The 12,945-nt window shown below is 44.7% G+C and overlaps 6 protein-coding genes across 6 annotated transcripts; 4 read left to right on the plus strand and 2 right to left on the minus strand.

Annotated features, from left to right (window-relative positions):
* Positions 1-2,987: 2,987 nt before the first annotated feature.
* N7516_008939 (IucC family-domain-containing protein) lies at positions 2,988-4,297 on the minus strand (the record flags this gene model as incomplete). Its single annotated transcript, XM_057221658.1, has 3 exons — positions 2,988-3,083; positions 3,146-3,611; positions 3,675-4,297. 3 exons carry the CDS (start codon positions 4,295-4,297, stop codon positions 2,988-2,990), a joined length of 1,185 nt encoding a protein of 394 aa, XP_057071930.1.
* Positions 4,298-4,616: 319 nt separating this feature from the next.
* N7516_008940 (uncharacterized protein) lies at positions 4,617-4,976 on the minus strand (the record flags this gene model as incomplete). The annotated part of the gene is made up of 1 exon (XM_057221659.1): positions 4,617-4,976. The coding sequence occupies one exon, from the start codon at positions 4,974-4,976 to the stop codon at positions 4,617-4,619; it is 360 nt and encodes a 119-aa protein (XP_057071931.1).
* Positions 4,977-5,426: 450 nt separating this feature from the next.
* Positions 5,427-5,735, plus strand: N7516_008941 (uncharacterized protein; the record flags this gene model as incomplete). The annotated part of the gene is made up of 1 exon (XM_057221660.1): positions 5,427-5,735. One exon carries the CDS (start codon positions 5,427-5,429, stop codon positions 5,733-5,735), a length of 309 nt encoding a protein of 102 aa, XP_057071932.1.
* Positions 5,736-6,188: 453 nt separating this feature from the next.
* Positions 6,189-6,901, plus strand: N7516_008942 (TauD/TfdA family dioxygenase; the record flags this gene model as incomplete). Its single annotated transcript, XM_057221661.1, has 3 exons — positions 6,189-6,433; positions 6,504-6,797; positions 6,856-6,901. The coding sequence occupies 3 exons, from the start codon at positions 6,189-6,191 to the stop codon at positions 6,899-6,901; spliced, it is 585 nt and encodes a 194-aa protein (XP_057071933.1).
* A 1,483-nt stretch (positions 6,902-8,384) lies between these two features.
* On the plus strand, positions 8,385-10,089 carry N7516_008943 (cytochrome P450; the record flags this gene model as incomplete). The annotated part of the gene is made up of 4 exons (XM_057221662.1): positions 8,385-8,514; positions 8,568-8,767; positions 8,792-9,044; positions 9,104-10,089. 4 exons carry the CDS (start codon positions 8,385-8,387, stop codon positions 10,087-10,089), a joined length of 1,569 nt encoding a protein of 522 aa, XP_057071934.1.
* A 1,456-nt stretch (positions 10,090-11,545) lies between these two features.
* N7516_008944 (uncharacterized protein) lies at positions 11,546-12,919 on the plus strand (the record flags this gene model as incomplete). Its single annotated transcript, XM_057221663.1, has 4 exons — positions 11,546-11,588; positions 11,644-12,264; positions 12,313-12,360; positions 12,414-12,919. The coding sequence occupies 4 exons, from the start codon at positions 11,546-11,548 to the stop codon at positions 12,917-12,919; spliced, it is 1,218 nt and encodes a 405-aa protein (XP_057071935.1).
* Positions 12,920-12,945: the final 26 nt, after the last annotated feature.

The following is a 12,945-nucleotide window of genomic DNA, read 5'->3' on the forward strand; positions in this document are numbered from 1 at the left end:
TGCCAATTTATCATAGCCTCATAATTAATGCATTTTTCCCTGGTTTTTTTGGGTATTCAAATTACCGCCTAAGCTATACATGAAGCTATACAGAAGTCTTCTCTCTCTTTAGGAAGGAGATATTAAGGAGATGTAAATAAGAATCAAATTTGATTTTCATGAAACTTTAATTTTTACAAGAAGTACTTATTTTTGTTAGGGGTTTATATAGTTAATATATATATTTCTCTTCATATAGATATTCAATAATCCTCCTCGGTGCGAATTCGTGGTCTACGGGTTAAATTGGATCTTTTATTGTAGAATCTAATGATTGTATGAGGAAACAATATGGATAGATTCTTGATATTGAGATTGGACGGAGGAAGAAAGGAAGAAGAGGAGAGAGAGAGAACTGTCTACGTGGGTGGATCTGTCTCATAGTGGGTCCATTGGTGCCTCAGGCACCCAGGCACCCAACATCTTTTTAGAGTGATTTTGTATGAGATTTTGTATGACTAGTATCATGATACTAAAATTAGTATAATATCTACTTAATTCCCGTTTCTTACTATGATAATATAATAATACTGAATATATAGGTTGGTACATACGCAAAATACAGCCATTAATCAGCTACTTTATACGTGCTAAGACTATATTTATGCATAGAAATGGGCATTGATGGGCTATCCAGAGGTCTAGGGCAGACAATTGAGATTCTGAAAACCGACTTCCCCATGTTACAATCTTTCACAGAAATCAGGATATATAAATCTAGGTCTCTTTCAAAATGTTGTCTGAACGAACATTGGCAGTTTCCCTTTTAGGCAGTAGCATTTCTAAGAGCATGGATGTGATACTCCCGTCTATTTAAGGAATTTCCGCTCTCGGCTCTTGTTCCTTCCTTCATCCACTTGTCCCGAGGTCAGCACTTTCTTCCCCCAACTCTTGCTCATCTATCCATTCTAGGCCTCATAGGCGTCATCCTGCTGCTCTGCTGAGGTCTCGGCACCTTCATCTTCTCTAACCACTTGCATCACCTTCTACGCCCGGACTTTGTTTAATCACCATACTAGTAGTTACCTCACTTCACTGTGCTTTTCTCTCCGTCTCTAGATGTTTGGATAAACCTTCGGATATGCCAGGCTATATATACTCTTGTTGCTTCTCTGGAGATCCCAAATGACCTAGAAGATTGATATCTGCCCGCTGCCATGTCGTATCAATACCTTCGCTGACATTCCCCCCTTCCCGGGAAGAACAGCTGGGCAATCTCTAAATTGCTCGAGAAAGATACACCAGGTATTAAGCTCTAGCCGAGCGGTTGGGCTTCGTTGGAGTAGTCTCCTTTTATCCCTAGAACGGGCTGCTGATTTTCTTAGACAACCACTCTCTATCCGACGGTTTCCAACTAGGAAGTGACCCTGATCACAAAGCCACAACGAGTGTGAAGTCCGTTAACCACGTTAATTACTACACCAACGTATACTCGTGGGTCGACCACATAAGGGACATCGCAAAGCTGAAGTCGGACGACGTTTACCTTAATCCGGACTACAAGGTTGTTATATTCTTTACACCGGAAATGACGAGAATAGGCAGTAGTCGTCTTAGAGATGCGGAAGTGAAGAGAAAACGCAAACCCACATATGAGTATCCTTACCGGTAAGTATTTCTTTTCCTTGTTCAATGTTGGCCTATGTTACGGGGTGTTAATACTACGTAATACATAATTCGCTTTCTTGCTTCCACGAGATAGCACGGAGTCCCATATTACCAGGGATGTGGGTGAAGAATCGGATGGGAAATGATGAGGAAAAAGACTACTAGATTCTACGTATTCAGCCGAACCAAACTGGAAGAGAATTACAAATGGTCTAAGAACACTATTGGCGAAAGAATACCCTAGGCTATAAATATCGAAAGCAGGATCCGTAAACTTTCGGGAACGTCGAAGCGGGCGACGAACATGGTATACAAGCCCGATTCCGGAAGTTTATCGGAGATGTCCTCAACACTATCTTCGAAAAGCAACCGATCAATCTAGGTTTCGCGGATTTTAAACATATACCGCCTAGTTACCCTAGCACTTCCGATGGCTCCACGCTACATACAGTAGGCACATCTAATGTCAATTGTGGCTAGAATCGCCCTCTATCCCACTTGCCCCATCCGAGTTCGGCCGGGCTTATGAGCTAGGGTTCCTCTTCCTTCCAGTTGACGGACAATATTTTAACGACTTCGAGCTCATAAATCGAGATAGAAGGTCTGCCGATAGTAGCCTTCTATAGGATTGGGGTAGAGACCATCTAAATATTTACTGACTAGGATTTCGCAAGACCCCGGTATAGGGTTGGGACAAACCCACTAAGTGGACTCGGTGATCATCCTAGCCAATTATTTAGCTTAAGTGTATATATACTTTAATGAAACCTTTGGTGCCGTTAGAGGAAGAGAACCTGGTGTCATTCCATATGTATTATGCCAATACTCCAGTCTATGCAATACAAGGGATGACTTGCTTGCGTTCAACGTGCTTATCGTAGGATCGAGATCCGCCAGACCTGACATTACTAGAAAATGAGCCTCATTGTCACCATATCTATATCATACTCACCCTTCTCTCTAACCACACCACATAACATCTTCATTTTATAGTCCTGTCCTACATATAACCAAACACATACGACCATAGGGTGTGGAAAACAGGGCTTCCCGTCCGCTCAGCCGTACTTAAGCCACACGCCGGTGAGTTAGTAGTTGGGTGGGTGACCACCAGCGAATCCTCACTGTTGTATGTTTTGTTTTCTGTTTTTGTTAGCTTTTATTTTAATCCTTGACATCAGAAGAGATGGTCAGATCAACAATGGACTCAGAAAATTCACTCGTGGAATGGATGGGCTTTACAAAAGAGAAATCCTTGCACAGGCGTTGCATATGACAACTAGAAAAATCCCTTTCGGCATAATTATATTCCTTACGTGTTTTTCTTCGACATGAAACTGCTAAGTGGCATGTAGTGATGGTCTATATGTGTCCAATAGAGACTCCCATCGAGGAGTATCCATGAGAATCGAATTAGGAACCTCCCTCTCGATGTACTGCAGAAGGAATGTCAATGTCAGTAATGGGAAAAGCAACAGATGACCTTCGGAAAACTCACGTCACGGTATTTGCTTTCCATTCTCATTCTCAAGAAGCACTTGAAAGGCATCGTGTCCTTGGTAAAGTACTCGGACAAGGTTTCCCCGGGAGAGCCTTTCTCAGACTCCAAAACCGTCGATAAAATCTCGAGGGTAATTGCCCAACCGCCATGATTCTCTAATCCCAATGCCCCAAGCAGTAGCCCGACGTGGTTCTGAAGAAGTGAATGATGCACCTTGCTCCAGACATTCTGCAAATCATCCGTTAAGGTGGCTGCTCCTGGCGGCAGTGAATCAAATCTCACGCCGTGATTTCGCAACGTCGGGACATGCATCCTCACCCCTCCGAAATCGCGCACGGCAAATCCTTTGATTTGACCTGTCCGACGGCAAACACGGGCCACAAGATTTTGCCCGTGTCCTTCCAGACCAATTCCATACTGAACCAACGGGGGAAGTACAAGCTCAAACAGGACTGTAACGTATCTGTTGGATAAGGAAATCAACATCTGTTCTGATCCTTTCCTGTTCACTGACCATTCCACTGACCTTTGAAACCATTCCTTTTTCTGAGAGATTGTTTCCAACCTATACAGAATCTCTGCATATATACGACCGTCTCCACTAGGCTTCTGAGCCAATGCTGCAGCAATGATAAGAGTTTCATCATTTTCCCGAGCCCTGGTTTCCAGGCTATCTCGCAGAATACAAGAAAGGTGGCGTGCGTCGTTGAAATCTTCCTGGCTGCCTGTGACGGCTGCTACCTCCCGGAAAACCCAGAGATCATTTGGAAGCAATTTCTCCAGGAGCTCTGATTGAACAGGGCCGCTGCAAGTCGTCCAAGGCGTGATAGTTCGCAGGGCGGAAGTTATCTGACAAGCTAATGAGAGCTTCAAGTGGTAGTTGAATTCCAACTCTGGTCGTAGGGTCAGCGTACGCATTGACGCCTGAGCGTCGGCACAATCTTCGATGAGCTTCAGGACGGTGGCGTTGGGGAATCTTTGGTGAATAGAGGGTAATTGCTGAGAAAGACAAGGGACGATCACCCGGTCACTGGTTATCCCTGGAATCTCGAGTCTTTCTAAGAGTGGCTGCAGTTCTTGCTCAAAGTGGCCTGTAACACGAAGATCGGTACGTGGAACAGAGATGAATGCCAGAGTTGGCTTGAGCATTCTAGGAATATCCTTAGCGGTGACTTTTTTCAGTGGCGCTTGGGCATAACACAACCGATGGTACTGTTCAAAAAAAGAAAAAAATAGGAATTAGCTCAGGATTTGGTTTCAATTAATGGAATCCTACAGGATGACTCGGATGGCCATGGGTCAATGTACGTTCCCAATGAGCAGACCTATTCTTGAGGTTTAGTAATGGCTGGTCCTGGCCAATCTCGAGCCATTTCTCTGGGTAAATCCTTTAATACAAGAATGATAAGATGACATTGGTAGTACCTTACCTTGATTGGCCGCTGAGTTGCGCAACTCTCGAACGATTTCATCGTACTGTCCCGCTGGCGACGTCTCCGAATGAAGTACTGAGGACTTTGAATAGTGTCCCTGGGTCCAATTCTTCATGATTGGTATCTGCGAGAATCACCGGTGGCTGTAAGCTGTCTGGGCGTACAACAGACACCACGCGATCATCTCTCATTTCAATGGTATTGCCGGGTTTGATTGCCACCTTGACCAAGCCTTCACCCTCGGGATTGAGTGTACTGAGTAGGCATAGTATCTGTGGCTCTTCGGACGTAGTGATCTCAAGCTTTGCATGAACTAGACCTTCGTTGACGATTTCTGCAAGAACACGCTTGGTTGTTTCAAAAGATGCTCGATTGTGCCTAGAAAGGATAGTCATGTTTTTCTGTTGGAAATGATTAAATCAACTTTCTATGATCAAAGGTATACATCCTCGAATATAAGTATGTTTTCGTCTGCCTGAAATAATCCCAGCTAGCCTCGGTGTGCGTCTCAACAAAACAATAATGCAGTAGGTATTGTAGCTATCTCAATCGGCTGCTTTTGTCCCGTCTATTCTGGGCCCACTGAGAGATTAATTTAGCTTTGCAGTTGATCGTCAAATTCTAGCCATGACACGTAGCGCGTGTTCTCTCCACTTTGCCGATAGGTCACATCCATTAAGCCACAGAAATTTATATTGTACAGTATTATAAAGTATCGAGAAATAGTGCAGAATTACCAGAATTACTCCGTAGTGTCAAACTGTAAGATGTGACATCCCATGTGACTATATAAGGTTCCCTCACACAGCTTCCTATGTCACCGTCCACACTCATTACATCCCAACATGACCATGGCCCAATCATTCCAACAAGCTTCTTATTTGCCAGATCCCAATAAGGAAACCCGGATTTTCGACTCTTCACGGGAAGGACCCGCGGAAAGAATCCTTCCATATGGATTTCCCCACAAATTGGGCTCCGATATGGCTTGGAAAAAGGAGACTATCTCTATAGATCACCCTACAGGTGCTGAGACTCCATACCTTCTAATTCTGCAAGATCCGCAGTTGGACGAGATAGAGGCAGCGCTCAGGCACTTCGAACGTCAGCCAGCCACCGTTCTACTTCTTTTCTGCCCACTCAAGTCTGACTAGTATCTTACAGAACTGAACCAGCCAATAGAGACTTTGGACACGTCAACGTTTCCTTTGCCATGCTTAAACCCAGTTCTCCGGTCTGCATCTGTTGAACAATCTCCCATGTATGCATACATGATGTTTGCTGCAGACCGAGCCTTTTCCTATTTGTTTGCTTTATGAGCAATGATCAGATGGTTTTTACAGGGGATATAAACCCTGCATGATTAAGTTTTAGCAATTAAGAATCTTTCTCCTTCTTTCTCCCACTCTCAGTAGTAATCTACCATAGATTGCTCATTAGCATCAAACAATCTGCATTCAGGCTATGGATTTACACTTATTCGGGGGGTCCCAGTAGAACGGTATTCTCCCAAAGAGCTCGTCATCATCTATGTCGGGATCTCTTCTCACGTCGCCTCCATTCGCGGTCGGCAAGACCATCAGTTTGAAGGGCAGCCAGCGGACGTGATGCTGGCCCACATAACCGACATGCGACGCCCGGGTGACTCGCAGAACTTTTCCCTTCCAGCATATCCAGACGGCGAAGTGGTATATCACACAGATGTGGGGGATATTGTGTCCCTCTTCGCTTTAAGTGAACCCTCAAATGGCGGTAAAAGTCTGCTTGCGAGCTCGTGGACCGTGTACAATGCTCTGGCGGAGACCCGCCCCGATCTGATCCGCGTATTAGCGGAGGACTGGCCGATACCTAGGTGAGCAAAAATTCTCAGTTGGAACTTTATACTTTGAGGAAACGATCCAGTCTGCTGACGGCCTCACTAGTGCACAAGACCCCAGTCTGATCATTCACCGGCCGCTTCTGTTCTACCTACCAGCTTGCGGTACAGCCCCAGAACGAGTGATCTTGCAGTTCTCTCGACGATCATTTTCTGGATTTGGTTCTCGGACCCAGGCGAATACGCTAAGTGTCATCCAAGCGGAGGCACTAGACGCTCTCCACTTTCTTGCAGAAAGGTTCCATGTAGCCATGAAGCTGGAGAGGGGCGATATTCAGTTCGTCAATAACCTCAGCATGATACATGCTCGTAACAGCTATGTTGATAGTCCAGACAATCGGTAAGCTAGTAATCATGGTGAGATGCGTCCAAGACCGACTAACTGAAAACATCCAAAGCCGTCACCTGCTGCGTCTGTGGCCTCGTGATCCTCAAAACTCGTAGGTGACGCTGGAGCCACTGCGCAATCGCGCCGATCGGATTTTTGACGAAGCTTTTCGGAAGGGCCCGCAGGTATTCCCTCTGGATCCAATTGCTAGATCGGTGGGGAAGGCCAGAAAAGATTGAAATCATCACAGATAGTACAGATACAGCTTTAGTAATTTGTCAACAAACAGGATGATACCGTCTTTTTACCATGTAAACATGTGACTTTTTTACTATGCACTTTGCTTGCTAATTGTGTCCGACCAGATTGTCAAAACCGGACAATTGTTGTTTTTAGTTAGAGAATTGTACCATTGTGAATTTTACCCGTACGTTCGCCATACACCAGATTTTCGACATAATTGCCTAGGCTATTGTTGTGTATGCCTGTGTGCCTTAGGCATGACCCCTCAGTAGTTAGTTAGTTGGGGGCTTGTTTCCATCTCTCTCATTACAACTCTCTCCTCTCTGCTTCTTTGGTCCCTACACTGTAAGGCCCAATAGCTATACCTAAAGAGTGACCGTGTTGGCGACTCATCTATGTAACTGGTACCTTCGGACTTTCAAGATCGCTCTCAAACAATAAACTAACTACCACATTTATAAAAAGAACTTAAGTCTATTGGCGCAGAGTCCCCTTTGATCTACATCTGTCTTGGGTGCTACTCTGTACAATATAGACAGATCTTTGACGGCCTATCTCGCCGGTCGAAATAGCAAATTTGATGAAACTATCCATATATCATCCCAATGGAAACGAATCGTTCGATATGCGAAGGGTAGTGCGTCTTGACGCATCTTACCCTTGTCATTGACTCAACTTTAGATGCCTCGGCCTTGGTCAATAGGAGGGGCAAGGCCAATCCAACTGAAAAGTGGACGTCTAATGAGAACACAAAATACCCGACATCCGCGCCGTTTCCGATTCACAGTGGCTTTCGCTAGAGAGTAACTACACTCAAGTCAGGTAAAACATAATAAAGGGGGTTAAAGCGAACGAAGCAGATTTTTACGAGCCGCTGAAGATCCTAGAGTTAATATTGTTGTAGTTCAAAGATTGATTATTATTGTACCAGAGGGATTAACTGAGGCTATATACAACGAGAAGAACAAGTTTATTGAAAACCAACTTTCTTCTTCGTATAAACAATGTGGGAATTAATTCTGATGCGGCCTTTGATTCCCTGCACCAGTCTCATGCACAAGCTGTCTAGGCGCAGCTATTGGTACTTTGTCACCACGATCGTGGCGAATCAGTATGAAACATTAGCAAGCCTCCATCATTTTGCAGGGCGAGAAGAAACACCAATATAATATAAGATCTTCATTTCAGATGACCCTTATATATATTGCCTTTTTTTACGAAACTGTCAACCCCCCTCATCCTCACTTTCCCTTCTCATTTTCCCTACTCACTTTCCCTACTCACTTTCCCTACTCACTTTCCCTTCTCACTTTCTTCAAAGCCCATCAAGTTACCACACAACGTGCTGCTCACAAAATGCTGGGATCTAGTACTGCAGATCACGTCACGGGGCTCACATACGTGTTTCTCGTGACTATTCCCGTTTGGTATTTGATATCGTATCTGACCTCCCCTTTACGCCGGTTTCCCGGACCATTTGTCGCCGGTAAGCGAATCTTAAATAACTTTAAAGAGGCTGTTTCGCTAACATACGTATAGGATGGACGAACCTGTGGCGAATGTTCCAGGTGCGACAGGGAAAGTATCAGCTAGTGATCCAAGACCTGCACAAGAAGTACGGTCCAGTGGTGCGAATCGCGCCGAACGTTTTAGACCTGGATTTTCCGGAATTGATCAAGACAATTTATAACGCCAAAGAAGATTACCTCAAGGCCAGTCCAATTATGCCTCAACCCCGAGTTTCTACTAACACTTTATTATAGACGGAATTCTATCATGGTAGTAGTGCCAAGAACGATGGAAAAATCATCTATAATCTATTCAGCGAATGTACTCCGGAGATCCATGCTCAGCAGAAGCGACCTATCTCCATGCACTATTCCCTTAAGGGAATACTATCACTTGAGCCCCATATAGATGTGATGATTCGGTATTTCTGTCAACGATTGGAGGAAAACTTTATCGATGCACCAAACGGCACCCAAATATGTGACATTGGAGAGTGGATTTCATTTTGTAAGTCGAGTAACCTTTCTTATTCGAAAAAGAAGATCATTCAGACTGATTTGGAGCAGATACCTGGGACGTTGTTGGCCAGGTTTTATTTAGTCAGCCTATAGGATACCTGGAGAAGGGCTGCGATTTTAATCACACCGTACGAACTGCAGATATTGCGATGGACTACTTTTCATTAGTAGGACAAATGCCAATCCTCGACCGCCTATTTGACAAAAATCCTATTTACCGGCTTGGGCCGCCCTCTTTTGGCCCTATCACGAACATCTCGATCCAGCATCTAGTAGATCGGCTTCAGAACAACGACACCGACTATCATGACCCTAGCAAGCCTGACTTCCTTGACAAGTTTATCGAAGCAAAAGGGAAATATCCAGACGTGGTCGATGATACGCAAATTGTTTCTTACCTAATGTTCAATATGATTGCGGGAGCCGACACAACGGGCATCACGCTCAACGCATCGCTCTACTTCTCGCTGAAGCACCCACATGTCTGGGAACGCCTAAGATCTGAGATCCCAACGGAAAGTTTTAGTTCGGGACCAGCGGCGTACAAAGATACAAGAGAATACCCATACTTGAATGCCATTGTTCGGGAGGCAATGAGGTGTCATCCCGCTGTTGCAATGCTTCTGGAGCGATATGTACCCAAAGGAGGACTTGACCTTCCCAACGGACATCATATCCCAGCTGGTTGTGTGGTGGGAATGAACCCTTATGTCCTCGCGCGCAATAAGTCTGTCTGGGGTGAAGATGCCGATGTGTTTCGGCCGGAGCGTTGGCTACGCAATGAGAAACTCGAAACCGAGGAAGAATTCGAGAAACGTCTCCGTCTGATGAACAATACCGACCTATCATTTGGAGGTGGAAGTCGTGTCTGTATCGGTAAACACCTGGGTCTTCTTGAGGTGTACAAAGTGCTTGCAACTCTTGTGTCCCGCTATAATATTCATCTGGTTGATCCGAAGAAAGATTGGAAGACCCACAACAGCTTTTTTGTTCGACAGAGTGGTATTAAAGTGAGACTATCCCGTCGTGAATGATGAAGGGTGCTCATTGATGTTGGTGGGTGGAGTTCTATCACGATGAACTTCGAAATCAGCTACGACAAACTGATATAACCCACTCTTTTCGGCGGTTTTGACAAACTACTTGTTTTTCCTTTTTCTGTTGTTTGTTTTTTTTTTTTTTTTTTTTTCCTTTCTCTCTATTCCAACCCAGATGTCAGTTGTAATTTAAGAATTACCCAAGGAAAAATTAATGGTATTTTTCAGTATCACATTTCCGAGTTCAGAATTCTAATTGTAGCTGGCATACAACCTTGATCGGCTGGGGCAGCTGAATTTGTGCATCTCCAATATGAACCCAGTCTCCCTGAGGGCCTTCGGCCTCTTAGCTACTTCATCGTTCTTCAATCCCATGACCACAGGTGAGACTATGTCATTAGGAAAGGAATACTCCTCTACCACTTCCTCAGCACATGTAAAGGTATTTGTCAAACGAGCAACGCAAGTACTGTCTGCTGTGAGAGCCATAACATGCATCTCCACGGATTTACCACACAGCGGATGGTAAAAATCAATGATTTTCACGTACTCATCTTCGGAAAAGTCATTAGCGCAAACAAGAATCTGCTCAGCTGGACAAGATGTTTCTTCGGATCTGGAAGTCAAGGCTCAAGCCGTAAAAGCAAATAACTCCCTGTAGATGGGCTGTTAAGTTCACTTCCAAAAGCCAGTTTTGTCGATTTCGGAGGATGAATTTGCAGGTTGCTGGGGATCTCAGTGGAATTCGTGTGAATGAAACCAAGTTTCTTTTTGATTGAGATTGGAACATTAATGTCATATTGTGTCGGTGCTCTCTCGGGATCTTTTATGGTTTAGACCATCTCGGACTCCGCTCCGATACCCGTCGGGTTGCCGACCTAAAACTCTGAACATTGCCGTGCCATTCGGCTTCGGTCTTGCTTCTAGTAGTACTTAGATATGATCCCGGAAGTTTAATCGAACAGGAAAATAAGAATAGGTACAGTAGATCTTTAATGCTTCTCAATGCTTTACAGAGATTTCAAAATGGATGTCTCCACCAATTTCGGGTCAAATGCCGATCCACCTACATGAGTCAAAGTTTTTAAGACGTAATTCTTTAAATTTCTATCGGGTCTCAAACTGCACAGGCGCTGAAGTTGGTCATTCAGAGTGATTTCTGAAAGGGCTCAAAAAAAATGACGGCCAAATTAGAACACAAAAAGACGTCCTGTGAGGCTCGGGAGATTGATCTCGATCGGGATTTCTCACATCCATTTAATTTTTCACTGGTATGATATGTTGCACGTCTTAGCTCGGGCAGCCGTTAATATGAACCAAACAGCGCCGAAAGCTTCATATTGTAGTTGCAGGAGTATATTTTGTATTCAACAGTTCATTGGGATCTTCTATTGCATCCGGGGCCCATGATGAGCTTTCCGAATATTTTCACATCCCAGGCGATAGCATAGAAATGGTGCTTCCGACCTCGCTTTATATGGCCGGTTTTGCCATAGGTATGTCACCCAACTTCAAGTCTAATAACCAAAGAGTCCAGCTAACTTTCTGTAGGTCCTGTTCTTTTTGGACCCTTGAGCGAGTATTTCGGGCGAAAGCCGGTCCTTACTATTACCTACTCCATATATCTCATATTCACCATGGGATGTGCGTTAGCGCCGAACTTTGCAGCGCTTCTTATTTTCCGATTCTTTTGTGGATTGGGAGGGTCAGCACCAAATGCCATATTGGGTGGTCTATTCTCTGACATCTATGAAGATCCCCACCAGCGTGGATTAGCAATGTCTTGGTTTATGTTTGCAACAACATTCCCGCCTCTGCTAGGACCGATTATCTCGGGCTTCATTTCAACCATTACTTGGAGATGGACTTTCTGGGCAGGCCTTCTCATCGCCGCTCCTGGTTTTCCGCTTCTGGTTACCATGCCTGAGACATATGTTCCAGTTTTGCGATTGGAGAATGGGAATTCTGCCAACAAAAAAGATATTTCAGACCAGAAGAATATCGGTCACCTCCCCGGTGGAGATTCGTTCTTTTCTAAAATGGGCGTTGTTCTCAGTCGCCCATTCTCGATGTTTTTCCACGAATCGATTGTCTTTTGTTGTTCGATGTACCTCGCCCTTGTTTACGCGACTTTATATTTATATTTCCAGGCATATCCTATCGTCTTCCAAGGTAGGTTCTGCTACCATGCACACCATCGGACTTCACTGACACCTACAGATTTATACGGTCTATCTGCTGGCATTTCTGGCCTGGCTTTCCTTCCAAGTGAGACCCTTCGCCATTTCCAAACTTCGATACTAATACTAATCACTTCTTAGTTCTACCGGGGTCAATCATGGCATTCCTCGTCTTTTTCTTGTACAGCTCGCATCACGCCAAAGCATTGAAATCCGGAAGGTCCTGGGCTAAATTAGAAGAATATCGCCGCCTACCTCTTGCTTGCATTGGTGCACCGGCAATCCCAATAGCTCTCTTCTGGCTTGGATGGTCTTCGAGACTTTCCATCCATCCAGTGATGCCGATGATGTCCGGAGTTTTCTTCGGGTTCGGTTACTTGTTGATTTTCATCGCACTCATCAACTATCTCACTGACGCGTACAAACAATTCTCAGCTTCGGCCGCGGCTGCGGCGAGTACATCGCGATCTATATTTGCGGTATTTCTGCCTATGGCTACAAACGCCATGTATACCAAATTGGGGATTGACTGGGCAAGCTCGTTGCTGGGTTTTTTTTCCTTGGCTATGGCTATCATCCCGTTCGTGTTTATTAAAAAGGGTGCTTGGATTCGTGCAAACAGTCGATTCGCACAAATGGCGCAATAGAAAACTTATCTTATGTGGGCTAGTTT

This window comes from Penicillium verrucosum, assembly GCF_028828655.1.
Source record: "Penicillium verrucosum strain IBT 35672 chromosome Unknown utg000003l_segment0_segment0, whole genome shotgun sequence".
NCBI lineage: Eukaryota > Fungi > Ascomycota > Eurotiomycetes > Eurotiales > Aspergillaceae > Penicillium > Penicillium verrucosum.